General features: G+C 47.2%; 1 protein-coding gene across 1 annotated transcript; it reads left to right on the top strand.

The window, feature by feature from the left end:
* MUC13 (mucin 13, cell surface associated) lies at nucleotides 1-27,196 on the top strand. The gene is made up of 25 exons (XM_036386844.1): nucleotides 1-150; nucleotides 2,683-2,739; nucleotides 3,375-3,437; nucleotides 4,248-4,310; nucleotides 5,451-5,513; nucleotides 6,332-6,394; nucleotides 7,212-7,274; nucleotides 8,415-8,477; nucleotides 9,295-9,357; nucleotides 10,082-10,144; nucleotides 10,869-10,931; nucleotides 11,658-11,720; nucleotides 12,538-12,600; nucleotides 13,419-13,481; nucleotides 14,300-14,362; nucleotides 16,308-16,427; nucleotides 17,332-17,438; nucleotides 19,049-19,107; nucleotides 20,486-20,643; nucleotides 21,963-22,088; nucleotides 23,218-23,329; nucleotides 24,392-24,429; nucleotides 24,933-25,020; nucleotides 25,249-25,453; nucleotides 26,318-27,196. The coding sequence occupies exons 1-25, from the start codon at nucleotides 93-95 to the stop codon at nucleotides 26,366-26,368; spliced, it is 1,998 nt and encodes a 665-aa protein (XP_036242737.1). The 5' UTR covers nucleotides 1-92; the 3' UTR covers nucleotides 26,369-27,196.

Below are 27,196 nucleotides of genomic sequence, written 5' to 3'. Positions count from 1 at the left end.
CTGTGGCTGGGACCTTAAATGAGCTGACGCCAGAAGAGAAAGGCACTTTCCCTTAGGCTTAGCAGCAAGTGGCAGCAGCACCAGAAGTGGCAATGAGACGCTCTGTGTTCTTCGCTGTGTGCCTCGGCCTGGTGCTGAGCCTTTTGAAAGGTAAGAACCACTATCTTCTGTTTTGTGATTTATCAAGGCAGCTATTGTGTGGCAGTGAATGGATTTTTCTAGTACTTTCAGCAGCTGTTGAGAAGCCAGTTGTGATACACAATTCAGCATGTCTAGATTTTGATTAATTAATGATGAAAGATGTCACTGTAAGCCAGTGGCTTTCCTTGTTCGCAGAACAATAGAAGATCACTGCTGCTTATGATTAACCTAATTCAGCCAAGAGCAGTTTTCAGGACTTTCATACTAAACCCAGGTAATTCAAGCTCTGTTACAGTCATAACAAAAGGTGCAACTGTTCCACCCCGGTACCCTTTTGGCCAGAGGCTCCTTAACCAACCTGTCTGGAAAGCAGCTCCCTCTGAGCCGGCTCACTGAGCGTTTGTTATTTCCTTTTGAAATAAATTAATGGAAACATCACCGCCAGCTTTCAAGAGGGTTGCACCATAGTCTCTCCAAACTAAAGGTGTCATTCCTTAAGCCATTTAGTACATTTTCTGGCATTGTGCCAAAGTTGGTAGTTGTGGGCCATAGCCTATAGCTAAACGTGCCTTTTCCTGATACTCAGTGAGAGGTATGAGGGGATGAAGACATTAGCAGGAATAAAGCATCTCTATGAAGAGTTTTGTAGCAGCTTGAAGCTGTGAGAGTACAGGAATTCCTAGCTAATACAAAGATTGCAGAGTAACCAGCTGAATTAAGACCTGTTAAGCTTGCAACTGGTGGCAGATGGTTGTGGGTCTCTGTTGCCTACTGTGAATGAACAAATGTGTTTTCAGCAACATCCATAGTGTGCTACAGACCAATTTTTAGCTGTAAATCATAAACATAGAAGTCTTCAAGATGGTCTGTTGGTTGGTTTCCTGGTTGGAGGCTTGTAGGCAATAGCAAGATGTGAAAATTCTTGTGCCAAGACTTACTGAAAGCAATACCCATTTTTCACTTGATCTGACTTTGCATCAGGATAGATCTGCCCAGAAACCTTTTTCATTCTAAGCAAATATTGTAAAAGCTTTGCAGGATGTGTCCATTTGAATAGTACTGGCAAAGGCCCTGCCCTGCTCAGCAGCCAGATGTCTCTGCTATTGTATATCCTTGGTGGTAACATCCATTTCTTTATCACAGTGGTAATGCCCAAGCCCATTAACACATCCTGTTTCCATACATAGAAGGTTAGATCTAGGCAAATAGAGCCATAAATTAGCCACCTTTGCTCAGCTTACCTTTGTCAGGTCCATCCAGAAGGTTCAATTGCAGCTCATGCACTCTGCTGGCACCATGGATGCTGTTCTTCCTGAGTCCAAAGGGTACTCCTGGACGATGGCTAGCCAGAGCCTCCCAGCTCTAGCAGCTGTAAAAAAAGCTGCTTCTGAAACAAGTTGCTGTTCCAACATCCATTGCCTGTGGCCAGCAGAGATTCATATTATCACGGTTATAGGAAAAATACCCATTTATACTAACTGGGGAACAAATAATACTGTTTATAGAACTCAATGACCAGTGGAGGCAAGAGACCTGGCAGGGAACTGCCACAATTGCTCATGTTCCCCTTCACCTAGAGGAGGCTAATGGATTACTTGTCTTTTGCATGTGCCTTTTCTATGTGAGATGTATTTTCAATCAGAAAAAAGTGTAGAAGATTTTCCTCACTTAGGATTTTCAAAGCCCTATAAAGCTCTAGAAAAGTGGGGTCTATTTTTCAAATGTCTGCTGAGATGTGCAGACTGTGATAGTGACATGGATTTTAGCCACAAATACATTAGTCTTTCAGCTGCATGCTTTTAATGCTTTTGATAAAATTATGCTTGCAGCAGCATTCACGCAGAGTAAATAAGTTTATTCTTAACTTGTAAATTAATGATTATTTAATAATAGTTAATAATAATAATTAACTAATTCAGATTAAAGTTAGATTACATGATGCAAACCGGCCATTTGTCAGTATCACACATTTATCAGCAAGGCTGGTTTATCCTTCTTACATCTATGAAAAACAAAACAATCAAACCCCTCAAACCTGAACTCATTCCTTTTCTCGAGAGTTGAGAATGACACAGGTTAAATAAAGAAACACCCAACAACTTAAAAATAAACAACTAGAATATTTTGGAAAAATAAAAGCAATAACAAAGGCTGGTACCAAAGTTTGAGGAAGTATTTTCACCAATTTGCTGATATTAACCAAAAATAATAATGGCAGGGAAGGAATAGAAAGAGAAAAAAATAATGTATTCTGTCAGGAATGCATAGAGCTGTAGTCCAGAAAAAGAAGGTCTTGATACTCCAGGTGATGCTGTAGCAGAAGGAGCATGCCTGGAATAGAAATAGCCTGCTGTCAATGTCCACAGGAATCTGTTACAGCACAGCTCGAGGCCTGGGGCTGACAAAAGGCAGGGTAAGCCTGCCCAGAGGTGGGGCTGCTCAGCCACACACACAGCTCCTCCCAGACCTGTTTACTCAACAATTGTCCTGTGTGCAAAGAGTTCCCTAGTGCTGCCATCTCTTTTCTTTTCCCTCCATCAGAAGCCCCTGCTGAAACATCTGCTGGCACAACAGTGACACCAAGCACAATAACTACAGGTAAGGAGCAAAGCTTTCAGACAACCCCTTCTGGGAACAGTCCCAGGGAGCTCTGAAGTCCCCATAGAGGTTTCCCTGAATTCCTCTCCCAGGGGAGACAGATGTACCCAGATCAAGGCTGTGAATACCCTCCACAAGTCCATATTTCCCTGCTGCTCTTTGCTGCAAGGAGGAAGCACTGGGTGAGAGTTGAGGAGGCAGCTCTTTCTGTGCTTGGCACATTTACCTCCTGCATCAGGCCTGGATAGAGGGGGATCCCTGTAGAGATGCCCAGGGGAATCCTGTGACCAGATCCTGCAGAGATGACTGAGGCTGGTTACCACTGGAAGTGACAGCTTTGGCTGACACAGCACGGGCCATCAAGCAGGGGACACTACAGAGTGAGTGAGGTCCTTGTGTACAAGCACTGCCCTGGGGGACAAGGGGGTTAAGGACACATCAGGGGACACAGGCACCTCAGCTAGGGAGAGCCAAGAGGCTGGGCAAGGGGGCTCAGGAATTTGACTGCTCAGCCCCACAAAGATCCACAGCATTTTCCTGCTCAGGACATGGCCTACACACACAGAATTGCCCAAGGCTTTTTCAACAGACAATGCTAGGCCGTGCTGCCATGTCTCTTCTCGTCTCTTCTTCAGAAAACGGTGCTGATAATGAAAGAGATACTGACTCACCAGTGGACATACCCTTGGAACCTTCAGGTAAGGAGAAAAGCTTTCAGGCTTCCCCTTCTGGGGACAGCTTGCAGTAAGCAGGTTCCAGGGAGCACTGCAGATACGCAAGCAGGGAGGAGTTCCCCTGCCTGGGTTTCTCTCAGTTCTTCTCCTACTGGAAACCAAGTTACCCAGATCCTGGCCTTGAATAACTTCCACTCTTCCATCTTTCCCTGCTGGTCTTTGTTGTAAAGCAAATAAGTTGGGGAAGATTAGAGCAGGCTGCTCTTTTCATGCTTGGTGCCTTTGCCTCTCACAGGAGGCCTGAGGACAATGTAATCCATGCAAAGAGGTGCCCAAGGCCCTGCAGGGAGCTGTTCCTGAGGCTGTTGGAGCATGGGCAGGGAGGGATCTGGGGCACAGCCCAGCAGGGAGAGGCCAGGGGACATGGCTGGGCACCACGGGGCAGCCTGTGTCTGTCATCCTCCGTTCCCGGCTGGTTGCTGGGGAGCCCCAGCCAGAAGGGTCAAAGCTTCTGCTGGGATCACCCTGAGGAGAAGGCAGCATCCTCAGTCCCTCAGCTCTTCCTCCATGGTGGGCTTGCATGAGCACATCCCTCCTGCCAGCATCACCTCCCCATCCTGATCACCCTGCTTAGGGAAAGACTTTGTGCCTCTGGCTTCCACCCACATGAGTCTGCACCAAAGGCCACCATGTGGGAGTGCAGATGTGGTAAGGAGGAGTCCAATATCAGGGTGTGAGAGAAGGACTATGAGGAAAAACCACAGAATTGCCCAAGGCTTTTTGAGCAGTCAGTGCTCGGCAGTGCTGCCATGTCTCTTCTCTTCCGTTCTTCAGGAAAGGATACTGAAAATGGAAAAGATCCTAACCCACCAGTGGAGCCAAACCCAGGACCTTCAGGTAAGGAGAAAAGCTTTCAGGCTTCCCCTTCTAGGGACAGCTTGCAGTAAGCAGGTTCCAGGGAGCACTGCAGATACCCAAGCAGGGAGGAGTTCCCCTGCCTGGGTTTCTCTCAGTTCTTCTCCCACTGGAGACCAAGTTACCCAGACTATGATCTTGAAAAACCTCTTCTCTTGCATCTTTCCCTGCTGGTCATTCTGCAAGGGGAATGTGTGGTGGGACATTTGAGGAGGCTGCTCATTCCATGCTTGGTGCCTTTATCTCCTGTGCCGGTGGGTGGATTGTGCGGTACAAGGGGTTCCATGCAAAGAGGTGCCCAAGGCCCTGCAGGGAGCTGTTCCTGAGGCTGTTGGAGCATGGGCAGGGAGGGATCTGGGGCACAGCCCAGCAGGGAGAGGCCGGGGGCAATGGCTGGGCACCACGGGCCAGCCTGTGCCTGTCATCCTCTGTTCCCGGCTGGTTGCTGGGGAGCCCCAGCCAGAAGGGTCAAAGCTCCTGCTGGGATCACCCTGAGGAGGGGCAGCCTCCTCAGTCCCTCAGCTCTTCCTCCATGGTGGGCTTGCATGAGCACATCCCTCCTGCCAGCAGGCCATCTCCCCATCAGGATGGCCCAGCGTGGAGAAAGACTTTGTGCCTCTGGCTTCGACCCACACGAGTCTGTGCCAAAGGCCACCATGTGGGAGTGCAGATGTGGAGACTGTGCCCAGTCTGATGGGCCTAGACACTGGTGATGAGGATGCAGCAGAAGCATTCCTGGAATAGAAATAGCCTGCTGTCAGAATCTATTAGAGTACAGGAGTGTGTGTTACCAAAGGCAGTCATCCTTCCAGTGCTCTGTCAGAGTACAGATGGAGTTTTAAAGGATGCTCTTGCAGTGCTGAGTGCAGAGGCTGTGTGCTCGTGCCTGGGATGCCTCAGAGCCTGCTCTGAGAGCCAGTGCTTCTGCAGGGAGCCTCCAACACAGCATTTATCACCTGGAGGAGAAAGGCAGGGAGGCTTCAAACCTGCTACTGGTAAGGAGGACTCCAATAGCAGGGTGTGAGAGAAGGACTATAAGAGAAAAACCACAGAATTGCCCAAGGCTTTTGGAGCAGTCAGTGCCAGGCAGTGCTGCCATGTCTCTTCTCTTCCGTTCTTCAGGAAACGATACTGAAAATGGAAAAGATCCTAACCCACCAGTGGAGCCAAACCCAGGACCTTCAGGTAAGGAGAAAAGCTTTCAGGCTTCCCCTTCTGGGGACAGCTTGCAGTAAGCAGGTTCCAGGGAGCACTGCAGATACCCAAGCAGGGAGGAGTTCCCCTGCCTGGGTTTCTCTCAGTTCTTCTCTCCCTGGAGACCAAGTTACCCAGACTATGATCTTGAAAAACCTCTTCTCTTGCATCTTTCCCTGCTGGTCATTCTGCAAGGGGAATTTGTGGTGGGACATTTGAGGAGGCTGCTCATTCCATGCTTGGTGCCTTTATCTCCTGTGCCGGTGTGTGGATTGTGCGGTACAAGGGATTCCATGCAAACAGGTGCCCAAGGCCCTGCAGGGATTTGTTCCTGAGGCTGTTGGAGCATGGGCAGGGAGGGATCTGGGGCACAGCCCAACAGGGAGAGGCCAGGGGCCATGGCTGGGCACCATGGGGCAGATTGTGCTTATCATCCTCCGTTCCTGGCTGGTTGCTGGGGAGCCCCAGCCAGAAGGGTCAAAGCTTCTGCTGGGATCAACCTGAGGAGAGGCAGCCTCCTTAGTCCCTCAGCTCTTCCTCCATGGTGGGCTTGCATGAGCACATCCCTCCTGCCAGCATCACCTCCCCATCCTGATCATCCAGCTTTGGGAAAGACTTTGTGCCTCTGGCTTCCACCCACATGAGCCTGTGACAAAGGCCACCATGAGGGTGTGCTCATGTGGCAAGAAGGTCTCCAAGAGCAGGGTGTGAGAGAAGGACTATGAGAGAAAAAACACAGAATTGCCCAAGGCTTTTTGAGCAGTCAGTGCCAGGCAGTGCTGCCATGTCTCTTCTCTTCCGTTCTTCAGGAAACGATACTGAAAATGGAAAAGATCCTAACCCACCAGTGGAGCCAAACCCAGGACCTTCAGGTAAGGAGAAAAGCTTTCAGGCTTCCCCTTCTGGGGACAGCTTGCAGTAAGCAGGTTCCAGGGAGCACTGCAGATACCCAAGCAGGGAGGAGTTCCCCTGCCTGGGTTTCTCTCAGTTCTTCTCCCACTGGAGACCAAGTTACCCAGACTATGATCTTGAAAAACCTCTTCTCTTGCATCTTTCCCTGCTGGTCATTCTGCAAGGGGAATGTGTGGTGGGACATTTGAGGAGGCTGCTCATTCCATGCTTGGTGCCTTTATCTCCTGTGCCGGTGGGTGGATTGTGCGGTACAAGGGGTTCCATGCAAAGAGGTGCCCAAGGCCCTGCAGGGAGCTGTTCCTGAGGCTGTTGGAGCATGGGCAGGGAGGGATCTGGGGCACAGCCTAGCAGGGAGAGGCTGGGGGCAATGGCTGGGCACCACGGGGCAGCCTGTGCCTGTCATCCTCCGTTCCCGGCTGGTTGCTGGGGAGTCCCAGCCAGAAGGGTCAAAGCTTCTGCTGGGATCACCCTGAGGAGGGGCAGCCTCCTTAGTCCCTCAGCTCTTCCTCCATGGTGGGCTTGCATGAGCACATCCCTCCTGCCAGCATCACCTCCCCATCCTGATCACCCTGCTTAGGGAAAGACTTTGTGCCTCTGGCTTCCACCAACATGAGTCTGCACCAAAGGCCACCATGTGGGAGTGCAGATGTGGTGAGGAGGAGTCCAATATCAGGGTGTGAGAGAAGGACTATGAGGAAAAACCACAGAATTGCCCAAGGCTTTTTGAGCAGTCAGTGCCAGGCAGTGCTGCCATGTCTCTTCTCTTCCGTTCTTCAGGAAACGATACTGAAAATGGAAAAGATCCTAACCCACCAGTGGAGCCAAACCCTGGACCTTCAGGTAAGGAGAAAAGCTTTCAGGCTTCCCCTTCTGGGGACCGCTTGCAGTAAGCAAGTTCCAGGGAGCACTGCAGATACCCAAGCAGGGAGGAGTTCCCCTGCCTGGGTTTCTCTCAGTTCTTCTCCCAATGGAGACCAAATTACCCAGACTATGATCTTGAAAAACCTCTTCTCTTGCATCTTTCCCTGCTGGTCATTCTGCAAGGGGAATGTGTGGTGGGACATTTGAGGAGGCTGCTCATTCCATGCTTGGTGCCTTTATCTCCTGTGCCGGTGGGTGGATTGTGCGGTACAAGGGGTTCCATGCAAACAGGTGCCCAAGGCCCTGCAGGGAGCTGTTCCTGAGGCTGTTGGAGCATGGGCAGGGAGGGATCTGGGGCACAGCCCAGCAGGGAGAGGCCGGGGGCAATGGCTGGGCACCACGGGGCAGCCTGTGCCTGTCATCCTCTGTTCCCGGCTGGTTGCTGGGGAGTCCCAGCCAGAAGGGTCAAAGCTTCTGCTGGGATCACCCTGAGGAGGGGCAGCCTCCTTAGTCCCTCACATCTTCCTCCATGGTGGGCTTGCATGAGCACATCCCTCCTGCCAGCAGGCCACCTCCCCATCACGATGGCCCAGCATGGAGAAAGACTTTGTGCCTCTGGCTTCGACCCACACGAGTCTGTGCCAAAGGCCACCATGTGGGAGTGCAGATGTGGAGACTGTGCCCAGTCTGATGGGCCTAGACACTGGTGATGAGGATGCAGCAGAAGCATTCCTGGAATAGAAATAGCCTGCTGTCAGAATCTGTTAGAGTACTGGAGTGTGTGTTACCAAAGGCAGTCATCCTTCCAGTGCTCTGTCAGAGTACAGATGGAGTTTTAAAGGATGCTCTTGCAGTGCTGAGTGCAGAGGCTGTGTGCTCGTGCCTGGGATGCCTCAGAGCCTGCTCTGAGAGCCAGTGCTTCTGCAGGGAGCCTCCAACACAGCATTTATCACCTGGAGGAGAAAGGCAGGGAGGCTTCAAACCTGCTACTGGTAAGGAGGACTCCAATAGCAGGGTGTGAGAGAAGGACTATAAGAGAAAAACCACAGAATTGCCCAAGGCTTTTTGAGCAGTCAGTGCCAGGCAGTGCTGCCATGTCTCTTCTCTTCCCTTTTTCAGGAAACGATACTGAAAATGGAAAAGATCCTAACCCACCAGTGGAGCCAAACCCAGGACCTTCAGGTAAGGAGAAAAGCTTTCAGGCTTCCCCTTCTGGGGACAGCTTGCAGTAAGCAGGTTCCAGGGAGCACTGCAGATACCCAAGCAGGGAGGAGTTCCCCTGCCTGGGTTTCTCTCAGTACTTCTCTCATTGGAGACCAAGTTACCCAGACTATGATCTTGAAAAACCTCTTCTCTTGCATCTTTCCCTGCTGGTCATTCTGCAAGGGGAATTTGTGGTGGGACATTTGAGGAGGCTGCTCATTCCATGCTTGGTGCCTTTGCCTCCTGTGCCGGTGGGTGGATTGTGCGGTACAAGGGGTTCCATGCAAACAGGTGCCCAAGGCCCTGCAGGGAGCTGTTCCTGAGGCTATTGGAGCATGGGCAGGGAAGGATCTGGGGCACAGCCCAACAGGGAGAGGCCGGGGGCAATGGCTGGGCACCACGGGGCAGCCTGTGCCTGTCATCCTCCGTTCCCGGCTGGTTGCTGGGGAGCCCCAGCCAGAAGGGTCGAAGCTTCTGCTGGGATCACCCTGAGGAGGGGCAGCCTCCTTAGTCCCTCAGCTCTTCCTCCATGGTGGGCTTGCATGAGCACATCCCTCCTGCCAGCATCACCTCCCCATCCTGATCACCCTGCTTAGGGAAAGACTTTGTGCCTCTGGCTTCCACCAACATGAGTCTGCACCAAAGGCCACCATGTAGGAGGGCAGATGTGGTGAGGAGGAATCCAATATCAGGGTGTGAGAGAAGGACTATGAGGAAAAACCACAGAATTGCCCAAGGCTTTTTGAGCAGTCAGTGCCAGGCAGTGCTGCCATGTCTCTTCTCTTCCGTTCTTCAGGAAACGATACTGAAAATGGAAAAGATCCTAACCCACCAGTGGAGCCAAACCCAGGACCTTCAGGTAAGGAGAAAAGCTTTCAGGCTTCCCCTTCTAGGGACAGCTTGCAGTAAGCAGGTTCCAGGGAGCACTGGAGATACCCAAGCAAGGAGGAGTTCCCCTGCCTGGGTTTCTCTCAGTTCTTCTCCCACTGGAGACCAAGTTACCCAGACTATGATCTTGAAAAACCTCTTCTCTTGCATCTTTCCCTGCTGGTCATTCTGCAAGGGGAATGTGTGGTGGGACATTTGAGGAGGCTGCTCATTCCATGCTTGGTGCCTTTATCTCCTGTGCCGGTGGGTGGATTGTGCGGTACAAGGGGTTCCATGCAAACAGGTGCCCAAGGCCCTGCAGGGATTTGTTCCTGAGGCTGTTGGAGCATGGGCAGGGAGGGATCTGGGGCACAGCCCAGCAGGTGAAGGCCAGGGACTATGGCTGAGCACCATGGGGCAGCCTGTGCCTGTCATCGTCCACTCCCAGCTTGATGCTGGGGGGGATGTGCTCAGCATCTCTAGAATCACCTCCCCATCCTGATCATCCAACTTTGGGAAAGACTTTGTGAATCTGACTTCCACCCACATGAGCCTGTGACAAAGGCCACTATGAGGGTGTGCACATGTGGTGGGGAGGACTCCAAGAGCAGGGTGTGAGAGAAGGACTATGAGAGAAAAAGCACCGAATTGCCCTAGGCTTTTGAAGCAGTCAGTGCCAGGCAGTGCTGCCATGTCTCTTCTCTTCCGTTCTTCAGGAAACGATACTGAAAATGGAAAAGATCCTAACCCACCAGTGGAGCCAAACCCAGGACCTTCAGGTAAGGAGAAAAGCTTTCAGGCTTCCCCTTCTGGGGACAGCTTGCAGTAAGCAGGTTCCAGGGAGCACTGGAGATACCCAAGCAAGGAGGAGTTCCCCTACCTGGGTTTCTCTGAGTTCTTCTCCCACTGGAGACCAAGTTACCCAGACTATGATCTTGAAAAACCTCTTCTCTTGCATCTTTCCCTGCTGGTCATTCTGCAAGGGGAATGTGTGGTGGGACATTTGAGGAGGCTGCTCATTCCATGCTTGGTGCCTTTATCTCCCGTGCCGGTGGGTGGATTGTGCGGTACAAGGGGTTCCATGCAAACAGGTGCCCAAGGCCCTGCAGGGATTTGTTCCTGAGGCTGTTGGAGCATGGGCAGGGAGGGATCTGGGGCACAGCCCAGCAGGTGAAGGCCAGGGACTATGGCTGAGCACCATGGGGCAGCCTGTGCCTGTCATCGTCCACTCCCAGCTTGATGCTGGGGGGGATGTGCTCAGCATCTCTAGAATCACCTCTCCATCCTGATCATCCAACTTTGGGAAAGACTTTGTGAATCTGACTTCCACCCACATGAGCCTGTGACAAAGGCCACTATGAGGGTGTGCACATGTGGTGGGGAGGACTCCAAGAGCAGGGTGTGAGAGAAGGACTATGAGAGAAAAAGCACCGAATTGCCCTAGGCTTTTGAAGCAGTCAGTGCCAGGCAGTGCTGCCATGTCTCTTCTCTTCCGTTCTTCAGGAAACGATACTGAAAATGGAACAGATCCTAAACCACCAGTGGAGCCAAACCCCGGACCCTCAGGTAAGGAGAAAAGCTTTCAGGCTTCCCCTTCTGGGGACAGCTTGCAGTAAGCAGGTTCCAGGGAGCACGGCAGATACTCAAGTAGGGAGGAGTTCCCTTGCCTGGGTTTCTCTCAGTTCTTCTCCCGCTGGAGACCAAGTTACCCAGACCATGATTTGAAAAATCTTCCATTCTTCCATCTTTCCCTGCTGGTCTTTGTTGTAATGCAGATGTGTTGGGGAAGATTAGGGCAGGCTGCTGATTCCATGATTGGTGCCTTTATCTCCTGTGCCGGTGGTGGATTGTGCGGTACAAGGGGTTCCATGCAAACAGGTGCCCAAGGCCCTGCAGGGATTTGTTCCTGAGGCTGTTGGAGCATGGGCAGGGAGGGATCTGGGGCACAGCCCAGCAGGGAGAGGCCAGAGGGGCCATGGCTGGGCACCATGGGGCAGCCTGTGCCTTTCATCCTCCACTCCCAGCTTGATGCTGGGGCGGGATGTGCTCAGCATCCCCAGAATCACCTCCCCATCCTGATCATCCAGCTTTGGGAAAGACTTTGTGCCTCTGGCTTCCAGGAACATGAACCTGTGCCAAAGCCACTATGAGGGTGTGCACATGTGGTGAGGAGGAGTCCAAGAGCAGGGTGTGAGAGAAGGACTATGAGAGAAAAAACACAGAATTGCCCAAGGCTTTTTGAGCAGTCAATGCCAGGCAGTGCTGCCATGTCTCTTCTCTTCCGTTCTTCAGGAAACGATACTAATAATGGAACAGATCCTAACCCACCAGTGGAGCCAAACCCAGGACCTTCAGGTAAGGAGAAAAGCTTTCAGGCTTCCCCTTCTGGGGACAGCTTGCAGTAAGCAGGTTCCAGGGAGCACTGCAGATACCCAAGCAGGGAGGAGTTCCCCTGCCTGGGTTTCTCTCAGTTCTTCTCTCATTGGAGACCAAGTTACCCAGACTATGATCTTGAAAAACCTCTTCTCTTGCATCTTTCCCTGCTGGTCATTCTGCAAGGGGAATTTGTGGTGGGACATTTGAGGAGGCTGCTCATTCCATGCTTAGTGCCTTTGCCTCCTGTGCTGGTGGTGGATTGTGCGGTACAAGGGGTTCCACGCAAACAGGTGCCCAAGGCCCTGCAGGGAGCTGTTCCTGAGGCTGTTGGAGCATGGGCAGGGAGGGATCTGGGGCACAGCCCAGCAGGGAGAGGCCGGGGGCCATGGCTGGGCACCCCGGGGCAGCCTGTGCCTGTCATCCTCCGTTCCCGGCTGGTTGCTGGGGAGCCTCAGCCAGAAGGGTCAAAGCTTCTGCTGGGATCAACCTGAGGAGAGGCAGCCTCCTTAGTCCCTCAGCTCTTCCTCCATGGTGGGCTTGCATGAGCACATCCCTCCTGCCAGCATCACCTCCCCATCCTGATCATCCAGCTTTGGGAAAGACTTTGTGCCTCTGGCTTCCACCCACATGAGCCTGTGACAAAGGCCACCATGAGGGCCTGCTCATGTGGCAAGAAGGTCTCCAAGAGCAGGGTGTGAGAGAAGGACTATGAGAGAAAAAACACAGAATTGCCCAAGGCTTTTTGAGCAGTCAGTGCCAGGCAGTGCTGCCATGTCTCTTCTCTTCCATCCTTCAGGAAACGATACTGAAAATGGAACAGATCCTAACCCACCAGTGGAGCCAAACCCCGGACCCTCAGGTAAGGAGAAAAGCTTTCAGGCTTCCCCTTCTGGGGACAGCTTGCAGTAAGCAGGTTCCAGGGAGCACGGCAGATACTCAAGTAGGGAGGAGTTCCCTTGCTTGGGTTTCTCTCAGTTCTTCTCTCCCTGGAGACCAAGTTACCCAGACCATGATTTGAAAAATCTTCCATTCTTCCATCTTTCCCTGCTGATCTTTGTTGTAATGCAGATGTGTTGGGGAAGATTATTGCAGGCTGCTGATTCCATGATTGGTGCCTTTGCCTCCTGTGCCGGTGGTGGATTGTGCGGTACAAGGGGTTCCATGCAAACAGGTGCCCAAGGCCCTGCAGGGATTTGTTCCTGAGGCTGTTGGAGCATGGGCATGGAGGGATCTGGGGCACAGCCCAGCAGGGAGAGGCCAGGGGCCATGGCTGGCCACCACGGGGCAGATTGTGCTTATCATCCTCTGTTCCCAGCCTGATGCTTGGGAGCCCAAACCAGAAGGGTCAAAGCTCCTGCTAGGATCAACCTGAGGAGGGGCAGCATCCTCAGTCCCTCAGCTCTTGCTCCATGGTGGGCTTGCATGAGCACATCCCTCCTGCCAGCATCACCTCCCCATCCTGATCATCCAGCTTTGGGAAAGACTTTGTGCCTCTGGCTTCCACCCACATGAGCCTGTGACAAAGGCCACCATGAGGGCCTGCTCATGTGGCAAGAAGGTCTCCAAGAGCAGGGTGTGAGAGAAGGACTATGAGAGAAAAAACACAGAATTGCCCAAGGCTTTTTGAGCAGTCAGTGCCAGGCAGTGCTGCCATGTCTCTTCTCTTCCCTTTTTCAGGAAACGGTACTGAAAATGGAACAGATCCTAACCCACCAGTGGAGCCAAACCCAGGACCTTCAGGTAAGGAGAAAAGCTTTCAGGCTTCCCCTTCTGGGGACAGCTTGCAGTAAGCAGGTTCCAGGGAGCACTGCAGATACCCAAGCAGGGAGGAGTTCCCCTGCCTGGGTTTCTCTCAGTTCTTCTCTCATTGGAGACCAAGTTACCCAGACCATGGTCTTGAAAAACCTCTTCTCTTGCATCTTTCCCTGCTGGTCATTCTGTAAGGGGAATTTGTGGTGGGACATTTGAGGAGGCTGCTCATTCCATGCTTGGTGCCTTTGCCTCCTGTGCCGGTGGGTGGATTGTGCGGTACAAGGGGTTCCATGCAAACAGGTGCCCAAGGCCCTGCAGGGAGCTGTTCCTGAGGCTATTGGAGCATGGGCAGGGAGGGATCTGGGGCACAGCCCAGCAGGGAGAGGCCGGGGGCAATGGCTGGGCACCACGGGCCAGCCTGTGCCTGTCATCCTCTGTTCCCGGCTGGTTGCTGGGGAGCCCCAGCCAGAAGGGTCAAAGCTTCTGCTGGGATCAACCTGAGGAGAGGCAGCCTCCTTAGTCCCTCCTCTCTTCCTCCATGGTGGGCTTGCATGAGCACATCCCTCCTGCCAGCATCACCTCCCCATCCTGATCATCCAGCTTTGGGAAAGACTTTGTGCCTCTGGCTTCCACCCACATGAGCCTGTGACAAAGGCCACCATGAGGGCCTGCTCATGTGGCAAGAAGGTCTCCAAGAGCAGGGTGTGAGAGAAGGACTATGAGAGAAAAAACACAGAATTGCCCAAGGCTTTTTGAGCAGTCAGTGCCAGGCAGTGCTGCCATGTCTCTTCTCTTCCCTTTTTCAGGAAATGATACTGATAATGGAACAGATCCTAAGCCACCAGTGGTGCCAAGCTCACAACCTTCAGGTAAGGAGAAAAGCTTTCAGGCTTCCCTTTCTGGGGACAGCTTGCAGTAACCAGGTTCCAGGGATCAGTGGAGATACCCAAGCAGGGATGAATTCCCTTGTCTGGGATTGTCTGAGATATTCTCCCACTGGACACAAAGTTGCCCAGAGCATGATCTTAAAAAATTTCTGCTCTTCCATCTTTCCCTGCTGGTCTTTGTTGTAAAGGAAAGGCGTTGGGGAAGATTAGAGCAGGCTGCTGATTCCATGCTTGGTGCCTTTGCCTCTTGCACCAGGCCTGGGTACAAGGTGATCCCTGCAAAGAGAAGCCCAGGGCCAGCCTGTTAGCAGGCGCTGCAGGGAGCTGTTCCTGAGGTGTTGGAGAATGGGCCGGGAGGGATCTGGAGCACAGCCCAGCAGGGAGAGGCCAGGGGCCATGGCTGGGGGGCACGGAGTAGGCCATGCCTGTCGTCCTCCTCTCCCAGCTTGATGCTTTTTGAACAGATAATGCTTGACTGTGCTGCCATGTCTCTTCTCTTCCCTTCTTCAGATAACAGTACTGTAAATGGAACAGGTCCTGATGCAACAGAGATGCCAACTTCAGCATCTACATCTAAAAGGCAAAAATGCTCATGCAGCATCTTCTAGGGATGGCTTGTAGTAACCAAATCCCAGTGAGCTCTGTAGACCCCTCAGACAGGAAAGAGTTTCCCTGCCTTGGCTGTTCCATATTCCTCTTCCAGAAGAGACAAAGCTGACCAGGTGGTTGCCATGAATATCCTCCTTTGGGAGGATTGGCTGGGGCTGCTTTTTTTGTGCTCGGTGCCTTTGCCTCTTTCAGGAGGCTGGGATTCAAGAGAATCCCTGCAAAGAGGTGGCGTGGCCCTGCAGGGAGCTGTGCCTGAGGCTGCGGGGGCACAGGCAGGGAGGGAGCCAGGGCACAGCCTGGTGTGGGACTGGCACCAGGAAATGTGTCTGGGGGACAGTGCATCTGTCTGTCCTGGAGATCTCCATACCCCACCTTTTTCAATCCCAGTAGGGCCTTCCAGTGTAGGCAAAGTGTCCTCATTTAATGCTTTATCTCCCTGCCACTCTTCCCTGAGGGGCCTTGCTGCAAGTGGAATGTGTTTGGAGGAGTTCATAATTGTTGTAGCTTTGTGCTTGGGATCTTTTTCATCAGGAAAAAAAATGGCTTCACTAGGTTCTCTGGAAAAATATTTGGAGATAAACCTTATAGGAAATGAAAATTCATTGCATGTTTTACTTCTTATTTTTTGGGGTATGAATGAGAATTCCTATTTTTTCCCCCATTTCACTGAAAATGTCTCAGCCATGAGAGTGTACTTATGGAGTGAATTTTGAAAACCAAGACAGGGTGAAAAACAGAATTTGATATCTTGAAAGAGAACTGTAATTGCCATCCTATATATGAGATGTATAGAAATATAAATTTTAATTACTTAAATATATTATGAATCACTTTGGAATCCTCATTTTATTGATGTGTCTGCAGTAAAGGACTGTGCTATGACACTGTCATAATAAGGCAAGTATGTACCTGTGCACTATTAAAGACATACAGGCTATTGCAGTCTGTCTTTTTCTAACAGTCACTGCTTTTGGCAAGCCTTGATATCCCTTCTTTCTTTGATTTGCTTTTAGTTGTGTTAAGTAGAGTTGAACTGTGAATGCTCAGTATGACAGATAATGAATTTCAGCCATACTCTGTGTCCTCACTGTGATATCCTGCTGGATTGTGTAGGGAAAACAGTTACTATACATTAAACAAGCCAGATATGCAGACATATGCTCTGCAATTGCATCTATACTCTCTAAAACATACCTGGTAGATTCTCTTACTAGAAGTATATATGGACTACTCAATGTATGAATGACTTTATGTATGAACTGGCTATTGCAGAAATTCACAGAAACCCTAATGTCAATATGTTTCATCTTGGTATTAGTGGATTTCTGCCTTGGAGATCCTTGTGGAAGAAGTTCAGCTACATGTATTTCCTTACAAAGCAATTACACCTGCGTGTGCGAATATGGATACTACTACAGCAATGAGAATTGTTACAAAGGTGAGTTGCAGAAGGGCATCAATGCTTTTAGTTACCTGCTCAGGTGGATTTTGCTTCCCATATAGCTTGTTGTCATGTTATAATTGAAAACACAATCAGTCTGGGAAAGTGACTGCTGAGTGATTTCTTGCTTTGCAGGCAGCCACTCCTACAATGACCTAGATTGCAATCTTGCAAAACAGTGACAGCCAAGGAGGTTAATGTTCTAGGAAAAGAAGGTGAATTCTCTGTCAGAGGTGCAGGAGATTAAAATGAGTGAAAAGCAGGAAAAAAAAAATGCAAGTGTAAGCCTGACATTGATATTAATGGCAATGATTTAAAAAGGAGCAAACTTGTGAACAACTAGATTGATTTTCCCCATTGCTAAACACTCATCAGAGTCCTGTGGAAAAGCATCTCTGAAGTGCTTCTGAAGGCCAAGCATATGAGAAAATAGGGCTTCTTATTTAAGGATCAGCAAGCAGGATTCTCAAATTTACTTGTGAGGCTTAAGAAGCAGGTTGATTCTGAATTGCTTTCTCTGTAAACTACAGTGAACCATATTTGCTGCTTAATAGCTGCAAATTTGGAGTACTTGATATACATTTTTTCTCACCAAATTCTTTAACACCTTGCAAAAAATCTTGTAGCTTCAGGCCATGCTGACAGTTTAATGTTACTCAGTTTCATAAACAGGACAGATTGTTTGGGCCCAGGATCCTGCCTTCTATCCTGGCAGCCAAAGTACATCCCCCATTGTGATTGATTTGATTTGTCCTCTGCTAATCCCTGCTGTATATGAAAAAAAATAGCACTGATTTATTTTCTGCATTGTATTTCCCCATCCCTAAAAGCTGGAGAACTCTAAGGTGAAACTGGGCTTTCTTGAATGCTTTCTAAATTACACTCTCTGTTCTCATTCCAGGGGACGTATACCCAGGCACCATTGCAGTGAACATATCTTACAGCAAAAATCTTGAAATTGTAAATTCCACAGAGTATCAAGAACTGTCCAACAATGTATCAGCATTTGTGAGTGACAATGGTTTTTCCCCCCACATATATTTAAAGCTATACTGGATGTCATGCAGACAGAGAGGACACTCTTTAATGTGGGGCCTAGAAAAGTTCCTCTCTATAAGAGATCTGCTTCTTTCAAAGAATGCTTCACATTAGTTTAGACCTATTTATAAAAGACTTGAATTTTGCCCACAGATGAGCACATGCATGGCTCTTGCTGAAGTGAAGGGAATCCCTGAAGTAATATCTGCATTTTTAGTACCACTTCTGTTCTGGGGAGTTCTCACATAAATTGCTCTCCATCTTTGACCATTCCTTCTCCAGAAACAGTGGGGCTAAGTGAAGTTTTCCAGCCTATTGAGTTTCTGATCTCTGCTGTATGCTGAAGGCTCAATAATACTCAGGGGTATGAGTAAAAATGAACAGCTTTAATTTTTTTAAAAGAAAATTATTGGTTCCACACAGCACAAACTTTTCCAAATGGCTGTTCAGCTGTGTCTAAATACCGAATAACAACCTTCTTCCATAAGTCTGCTAGTATTAGTATTTTAGTGTTTTAGTTAAATGGATACTGTATATTTTTTTGTAATTCTATGATTATACATAAAATCTGGTAATAGATTTCCTGGAGAAATAAGATGATCAGTTTAATTTATACTGCCATGTTGAAATAAGTGGATTTGCTTATTTCTCTTTCTGGCAGTAAGGAAAAATATATATGCAACTCTACCAGATACCTGATTAAAAAATTTTCACAATGTTAAACAGGAATGATCAAAAATGGTTATCAATTTCTGCATATTATTATATTGCTTACTATGAATGTTGTCTCAGAAAGTGACCAAAGTTGTTCCTCCAGAATGTTAAAAATTTTTTTCGGTTTTTTGTCCAGCATTTTTTCATGATATGGCTACAGAAGAGCATCATATGTCAACTAAAATAAATACATAATGGAGTGCAAAAGTGAAAATAGCATAGAAAATAATTTGAATTTTATTACAAAGAAAGAGAGACAGTTAATCTTTCATTCCAGTTGAGTTAGACATCTTATCCTCTTCTCATGGTGCCTCCTGCGTTTGTGGCAGTTGAAGGCAGCTGCCTCCGCTGGTTGTTCCCTGCTTCACTGAGGGAAAGCAGTGATGTTTCTTCTGATTCTGTTGGGCTCCCAATGCTTTCATCAGTGCTTCTTCCCACAAGATCGACCCTGATGATCCCCCTTCACTGCCTCCCAGGGACATGTGCCATCTGTGAGGTCAACTTCTCCCCCTTTCCCCTCCTTGTACACAGATTGGTGCTGTGGAGACACCCTCCTAAGCAATGAGTTTGCAAAAGGGTATCTGTAGCTATCAGCCAGTTAACCCAGCCTGACATTCCTTCTCCATCCCTCCACTGCCTTCCCATCCATATTCTACAGCACCACCCCACCATTCCTCTTCTGCAATGCCTTTCCTGGTGGATTTAACACATCACCTTGCTTTATTTATATGCTTTATATTTTATATATGCTACACCTATAGTAGCATATTCTGTATAAAAACTTCACTGCTGAAGCCAAAGTGGTTCATGGGATTTTGGGCTATGTTTCTGCTTGCCTTGAACTCCAATTTCTTTCTCTTTTATAGTTTGAGGATGCCTTCATAAATCTATCAGGCTATGTAGAAACTGTCATCGTGAAAATTCAGTAAGTTTGCCTGTTTGTTTTTTTGCACAGTACATACTTCCATATACTGCATTTTAATCTGTTTCCCATTAAGTTCTCAGTTTAATAAAAGGTATGGGATGAGTTCAGCTCAGAATGCTTCCCCATAAAGGAGGAATGTTGGCCCCATTTTTATCCCAGTGTTTCTGTGAAATGGGCAGGCTGAGGCAGCCCCACACTGTATGTCCTGCTTCTAGCACCATGTAGGATGCAGCACTGTGCTGTAGCTAGCAGTCCCTGTGATATCTGATATGTCTGAAATTCTAACAGTTAACTCTGAGTTCCTGTGACCATTGAGAGTGCCACCCAGCTTGAACTCCCAGTGTAATTTAAAAACCCTTGTTACAGAAGGCATGGCAAATGTATTTTATTGTGCATTTGTTGGTGTCTCCTGATGGCAGGTTGAGCAAAGATGCTGCTGAATGGGTTGTGGTGTAGCTGTGGGCATAGGTCCCTTGCTGGTCTAGGTAGACCCTGTGAGATGTCTCTTTTTTCCATCCCCATCTGTTACAGGTTACTGACCCCAGAGCTCTGCCTGCTCCTCTGTGTTTCCTAACCCCTATCAAGCAAAACCTGGCGTGCTAGCACACAGTGTCAACCCTTTCAGGGCACCCCAGGGATTAAGCAGCTAAGCAGAATGTTGTTCTAACAGAGCTGTGGGGGCAGTAACTTCCAGCAGAGCAGTTGTGACGTGGGGCACAGTAACACCTCAAGGAATGCAGCACTCTGCCACTTAAGGATGTTTGTGTGCGTATCCCGGCAGCAGGAGGTTTAGCTGAAGAACAGGGAAGTCACTGCTGCTCTCCACCTTACACCAGGGAGGTTGCTGTGAGCTGAACCCAACCCAGGTAGTGTGTGGCCTGCACAGATACCTCTACATGGCAAACAGCCCCTTCTGCATTCATGGGGGTCACACCCTGAATTATCCTCACCACCCTTCAGGGTGGGTTCTCCACGGCATGCCTGGATAACCCCACAGGCTGATGGAAGCACGTGAAAGTTAGGGTCTAAGAGATGAGGTTCTCCACACTGCAGCTGGTTTGAGGTTAACCCAGCTAGAAAATGCCAGTTCTGTATCAAAAGCACACAAAGGAGCAGTGCTGTTATGATTAAATCCAGCAACTACATATTTACACCTGGAAAGATGGCTGTTAATGTATTCCTGAGCAAGACTTACACTCATTTTCAGGTCTCTTGGCAACTACCTACTTTATGGGAGGAAAGAAGGTAGTTCTGGGGGAGGGAGGGAGATTTGGCAGATTTTCTCTCATCTTTGCATCTAGCTTGCATCTAGCTAGCTTTGCTAGCTTGCTATATGGATTATGTGAGACTTTAAAATGGTCCTATCTGTCCCTTTCAGACCTCTAAAACAGAGTGAAAACAGAAATTCGGTCCCAGGAGTGAATATAACAGTGACAAACTTGTTCAAAGAGAGCTCCAATGAAAATGAAAATACAGTTAGCGCTGCAATAAATGCTGCAATCCAGAGTCACGGGTCCTTTGTCAATTCTTATGAGGGTATGTAACTCCTTGCTAGAGAAGCAACTAATCAGCAGAAACAGAGATTTTTAAAACCTGGTTGGAAGATTTCTGTGGGCATAGGAGCCTATCAAATCATAAGCCTTGTTGATTTTAAGGAGCTGAATGTTCAATCTCGGGTAATTTTGATGAGTCAACAATTCAGTGCTAGTGTCTTTTGTCTTGTTAAGGCTTCCTACTCCCTGTATAAAGAAGAAAAGAAAAATATTTTTCCCTGGTAAGCAATGGCATGGTGGTTTTAACCTGCTGGGTGTTAAGAAGTGGGAAAAATCAGGATAAAATATATACAGATATATATTATGCATCTGAGAATAAGCCAGTATTTTACTGGCAAAATAGGATGAAACTCTCTTTAGACTTCTCCCATAATAAGCCATGGTAATTGAAATGAGGCCTCACTGATAAGCCACTGAGCTAAGGGATTTGTTGATCTAAACCAGTAGTTTGCATTATTAAAGGTGTAATACTGGGAGAAAGAGTTCCTAATTAAAATAAGGATGTTTTTTCTTTTTTTTTAATATAAGTTCCTGTTTTAAAATCAGCTTTTTTAAAAGGCATAGCTAATAATGAAGCATAAAGCCTGAGTTTGTTGTCTGAAGGTGACTGTATCCTCAGCTGTGAGAAGGAAATAGAAAACCACTGAGAGCTCCCAAAGCACCAGTGCAGTCACATCCCTCTACAGCATGCCATGCACTGAGGTCTTTAAACCATTCCCACCACAAGGACATGGATCTGAAGAGCAACACACTGGGCAAACAGGATACTAATGCTGCTCATGAAATGAGCTGCATGCCCATAAATGTTTATATCTCTTTAGAACTGTATGGAATCTGGGTCTCACAGCTCAGCTGTGGAAAAAACTAGGAGAATAGTTATGGTTTTTCTCTGTAGGGTTTTTTGTTGTTTGTTGTTGTGGTGTTTTTTTTTTTTTTTTTTTGTTTTGTTTGGTTTTGTTTTTTTTTTTTTTTTTAAGGTGAGTCCAAAAGTTAGTTTTCAGAATATGAACTTACAGGAAGAATGTCTCTTTTCATGGGCTGGAGCCAGGAAGGTTTGGAGATAGTTGAAGGAGGCTGAGAAACAAAAGGTCAGAAGATGTGATGGAAACAGGACCACAACTGTTAAAGAGCAAGGAGGGAAAAAGGGCTGGTCTGACAGTCTGCAATATTGATGTCCCAAGAAAAGGAGTTATAATTTTTTTCTCTTTAGAATTATTAAATAATTGGTTTATGATTTACTGGGCAAGTGCACTGCTTTCTATGAAAGAGTATTCAACTTTGCTCTCTGATTCTCTTTTAAAGAGGCAAAACATTGTGACGTTTATGAATGTGATCTTAAAACCACAGTGTGTGAAGAGAAACAGTTTCCAGAATGCAAATGCAAACCTGATTTAGAAAAGACAAACTGGGATGATCGTTCTTGTTCAGGTAAGAGCCTTGCTGCTTTATCTTTCCCTGAAAGACTGATCTGCTTCTTCCCTGTCTTGGTCCCTTTTTGAGAAAGGTGCTGGGCAAATGTGCTGACCTCTAAAAATCAGGAAATGTGCATCCTGTTAAGAAAGCCAGAGAAACACATAATCACATTTCACTTTGAACAAATCTATAATTTTATTCCAGCAGAATAAATTATTAAAACTTGATAAAATCATCACTGAAACCAGTGAGTAGGCAAGCCATTAAATGCACTGTTAAAGTCCTGGTAAGAACTGAAACCTAAACAGGTAAAGGATGGAACAAATTGAATCCTATACTCACAGCCTTCTCTGCGAGGACATATTTAGGGAATAAATTCTACAAGTTACTTGAAGGAAGCTGACAGAACTGGAAGTCTCATGATGCACTACAATAACCTGTTAAGGCTCTGTCTCTTGCTCATAATTCTAGGTTTGCATTACCTGGATTTAGACAGGCTTTTGTGAGAATAATGATTTCTGTAATTTTTGGGAACTGTTTGTTGTTAGGGTTTTATTTACTTTCTTGTTTTGAGTCTTTAAGTGAGTGCTCTGTTTATATTTTAGCTACCCTCCAAAGCCCTGTGATGTACCTAATTTTCTTAGAAATACCTTCTTTTCTTCTTACGGAAACTAAAACTTTCACACTACAGAAGTAAAAAAAAAAAAAAAAAGTCTAACATGTAATATTTTAAGAAAAACAAAAAAAATAATTCAAAAATCCAAGATAAAGTTATGAGAGCTGGCTACAATAAGTCCCAGTGAGATGTGATCCAGTGTAGACCTTTGTGGTCCCATGCCTGACTAAAACTGATACAGTTTGCCATACAAATAATCTGCTGTGAGATCAAACTTCAGGCCACTGCTTGCCTGTGGAAGATGCAGCCTAGCCAGATTTCCTTTTTGATGAAGTTGGATGGTTTTGAACACAGCCTCTTTATTTCTAATTTTGTGATTTTACATTTCAGTTTTTGCTTTACATGGGTACAGTCCTAAAAAAACCATTTGGATCCTTTAAAGCACAGGAGAGGGGTGGGTGTGTGTTTAGAGCAATAAAACAATCTTCTATCTGCAATTCACTTATGTTTTTCTCCCTGAAAATACAGTTTGCAGTGCAAACTGCTCTGCAGCAAAACACAAGTACTGTGTACATGAAGAAGAGGGTCCAAAATGCAAATGTATGATTAACTTTAAAAAGGAGGCTGGAGAATGCGTGGCGTGAGTATTCAGCTTTTTGTTGCATTCCTGTGTTGTAGGTGAAGGTAGGGAGAAGAGCATCTACCACAGGGCCAGCTGCAGGCCAGAAGAACAGGCTGCAGCTACTGGATCAGAGAGCAGCCCAAGGGGGAGGGCAAGGAGGGTCACAAGCTGTGGTGTCACAAGCTGTGGGTTTTCACTCCTTGGCATTAGTCCTTTGTGTGCACTCATAACACCTTGGAGGAAAGGAAGGAGACCCAAGGTCACCCCTGAGTCAGTGAAGAGGACAAAGTACATCACCACATCAACACAAACTGCTCTGACAGCGTGGCTGGCCATGGGAGCTGCTCTGCTGAAGTGTTTAGTAAGCAACAGGCATTAGAGCAAGACGTGCCTCCAGTCCCTGCAGTGTTTGCACTGCTATCAGTGGGGACTGTTTCCTAATAACTTTCAGACCTTAATTCCTGCTTGGTTTCCTCTCTGAAATTATTTCTGTCAGCTCAGGATCAGAACAGAACAAGGGTGTTTGCTGGTGAGGCCCAAGTGAGTGACTGGTTGTGCTCTGCTTTGGTGGATAAACACAGAGACTCACTCCCCATATCCATTAATTCAGCTCTCTTTGTTGTTATTATTGCTGCAAATTGAACATTTCTTACCATAAAGTTGATATATTTTAAATATAAGAAACTACTATGAGTGGAAGGTAGAGTTGCCTGTCCTTATAGACCTTATACTGAGGCTTTTGTTAAAGACATTGCATGGCAATTCTAAGTGGCTCAAAGATGCAGAGTTCTGGTCTTTAGAAAAATTAGGTCCTTTTAACATTTTTCAGACTGAGAACCTGAAACTTTAAGTGCCAAGGTCACCAATCACTCTGAAAATCTCAGATTGTTTCACTTTAATGAAAGTAACAGTAAGATAGGGTTAAAGAGGAAACCGGTAATGAACACACTTTGTGGAGAAATTGCTGATAAAGGGGTGAAATATATTATTGTTTTATGATCATAGAATGGTTTGGATTAAATGGGACTCTAAAGATCATCTTTTCTTACTTTCTGTCTTTCCCCTTTTTCTCTCCTGTAGTTGTCCAGTGGGCTACTCTGGGGAGGAATGCACTGACAGTAAGTATAAGAATTTCTGATTTTTAATTATGGTCTTGAAAAATACCTAGTAATGCTTAATCTGTCTGAGATAACAAAAAAGTGGTAGCCTTTAGGGGTGCCACCATTCTTCATTTATAGAAGGACTATGTTAGGGGAAAAGAAAGTGAAATTTCTCTGTTGTCTTATGTGCCTAGGGCATGGGAAGAGCCTATTTGACACCTGACTACATAGTTTAGCATCAATACTAGCTTAAACAACCCCTACATCCTCCCAGCTGTTCCTGTCCCTCACCTATAACTATGTGTAAAACCATTCAGTGCATAGCATTAGGACCCAGAGCTGGAGTCAAAACAGCCATCCATCAGAGATGGTCTTTAATGCAGATCCTTAATTTATATCTTTCTGTGTCCACAAAATGTTGTAAGCACCAGGAGCCTGAAAATAAATCCCTTCTCTCATTTTTCAATATTCACTGTGAGTTATCAATTGACACATTTCTTTTTTGCTGTTTTTCCCCCCAGACAGTGAACTCATCCTTATAATAGTGGGCACAGTGTTTGGAGCCATTATCCTGTGTTTAGTGATAGCAGTCTCTGTTATTTCAGTCAGGTAAGAATATTTCTTACAGTTGAATAGAAACTGCTTTGCTGTGTGTTCAAAATAAGGATTTTCCACTAGCTAAAAACCCCCATGCTTTAAAAATCTGTTGCATGCTTTAGGATGGGGCTGAGCATTCAAAACAAGGTTGGAGTGGACAAATCTCTAAGTTGGACTTAATAAGTAAGGCACACTAAACAGTCTTTTAAAATCTCCTTTGTTCTTTCATCTCCTCTGAAGAGCAAAGCACAAACAAAATCCAGAGAAGAGGAGCCTGATGAGGTCAGGGTATTCTGACATGAGCACCTCTGATGACAGACCAAGCATGTTCCCCAGGGTCCAGACCACCTCTGGCCATGCAAACCCAGGATATCAGCCCAACAACCCCTACGAGATGCATTCCAGAAACAGAGATCGTTTTCCAGAGAGGGATTATGATGATTTGGTAAGTGTTTCACATAGTCCTGGGGGAATGGAATTCCTGAACAGTAGCACTGTGGGCTACAGACATTATTGGAACCTAAACTCCCCTCTGTAAATCCTCCCTTGGTCTTGAAGGCCAAAGCGGTATAAAGGCACCCAAACAACTGTAGCTGCAGCTGCAGCTGAAAAAAATGGTCTTAAAGCAGAAATTTTCCTCAAGACAGAGATCAACACTCATGAAGACCTTTCTAAAGCCCCAGTAGTCATCCTTGAGCCACAGGAGGGATGTGTGAAAAGCAGTGGTCAAAGCAATAGCTTGGCTGCCCAGTGGTCTGCTGAGTCACAGGATATTTGCACCAGCCAAACTCATCCCTCAGCACAGGTGTGCTGCAAGCATCACAGGCTGCTACCACCTGAGCTTCCTTTAGGCTGCTGTAGAGTCAGCAGGTGCTGCAGTGGCACCTCCAGCTGCAGCCTCATGCAAGATTCACAGTCAGTTTAAGCTGGGAGTGATGCCCAGGGGTTATGTCCTCCTGCCTGGCTGCTGCTGCCTCGTTCACAGCAAGAGCACCTGCAGCATTGCAGAGGGGAAAGGTGTGAAGTGCCATGAATAATACAGAACAGTGTTTGCCCTGCTGTGGCCCAGGGGAGCCTGGTCAGCAGAGGTGTGTCATTATGTGGAAGGCATGTTCCAAAATAAAAGCCTCTTTTATCCCTGAATTCTGCAAGGGAGCCACAGAGGAAGCAGAGGCTTGAGATTAGGTCAGTTTGGGTTAATAACACCAAGGTTGTGGGATCAAACCCTGTATGGGCATTCATATGTTAGACTTGATGGTCTTTGTGAGTCCTTATTTCTCTTCTTTTCTTGTCTGAAAATTCTCTGTAGTACGAAATATCACGGGAGCCCACAGGCTTTAGGACACGGAGCAGATATTGAGTGACCAGAGCAGTAGAAGGATGGACGAGCACCACAGCCCTGGGTCAGAGCAAAGAGTTTCACAGCCTCTCACCAATGCAGTCACTTCAACAGAAGAGACAGCAATGTCCTTAACCCCAGATTCTCTCAAGATTTTCTAGAGGAAGATTCCTGCTTGGAAGAGATCATGGACAACTTTGAAATAAGAGAAAAATGTTAGGGAGTAGGGAGAAGAAGAGGACTTCTTTTAAAAGAACTAATGTTCTCCAATAAACATTAGACTTCTTCAATGAGGCCAGTACATTGGCAAGAGAGCAAGTGCACACAAGATACCAGGATTTTAACCCTGCTGGTTTTCAGTTCATCTGGAAGATGGCCCAGGCAATATGTGTGATGCTGAAAAACATCAGTACCCAGAGCTTCACTTGGATTTGTGCTCACTTAATTTGAACTACGGCTTTGGACAGATGAAAACTATTTTTCATGAGAATCTGACCTGTTTCAATTTACTGTATTAGATACAGGTTTTTTTCACCTTCCTCAACCCCTCAATATTTCCCATCTGAAAGCATTCTGTTCTGATCTCTGTTAACATGGGTTGTGTGAGACAATGGCAGTTGTCTGACCTTTTCCACAGCCTTCTTTCCCAATACAATGGCAAGATAGAATATCTCCAAACAAATGCTATTCATCTTGCAAAACTGCATTGATTTTACATTTTTAGCTCCTGTGGAAAGTGTTAGCATTTTTCTTTCTTCTCCAGTCTTTATGTTTGAATGATAATAAGCTTGGTGTTTGGGGTTTTTAAAAATTTCTTACATATAGTCAATAAATCTGTCTGTAAAATAA

This window comes from Molothrus ater, chromosome 7 (genome assembly GCF_012460135.2).
Source record: "Molothrus ater isolate BHLD 08-10-18 breed brown headed cowbird chromosome 7, BPBGC_Mater_1.1, whole genome shotgun sequence".
In the NCBI taxonomy this organism is placed as follows: domain Eukaryota; kingdom Metazoa; phylum Chordata; class Aves; order Passeriformes; family Icteridae; genus Molothrus; species Molothrus ater.
Note: the sequence above shows the minus strand (reverse complement) of the source record. Positions and strands in the feature narration are given on the sequence as shown.

Bases quoted from the DNA above. Each gene is read 5' to 3' on its own strand.
- MUC13 (XM_036386844.1), top strand. From the start codon at position 93: ATGAGACGCTCTGTGTTCTTCGCTGTGTGCCTCGGCCTGGTGCTGAGC. The intron at 4,311-5,450 runs GTAAGGAGAAAA...TCCGTTCTTCAG, and splicing joins GCCAAACCCAGGACCTTCAG to GAAACGATACTGAAAATGGA. The intron at 19,108-20,485 runs GTAAGTTTGCCT...TGTCCCTTTCAG, and splicing joins ACTGTCATCGTGAAAATTCA to ACCTCTAAAACAGAGTGAAA.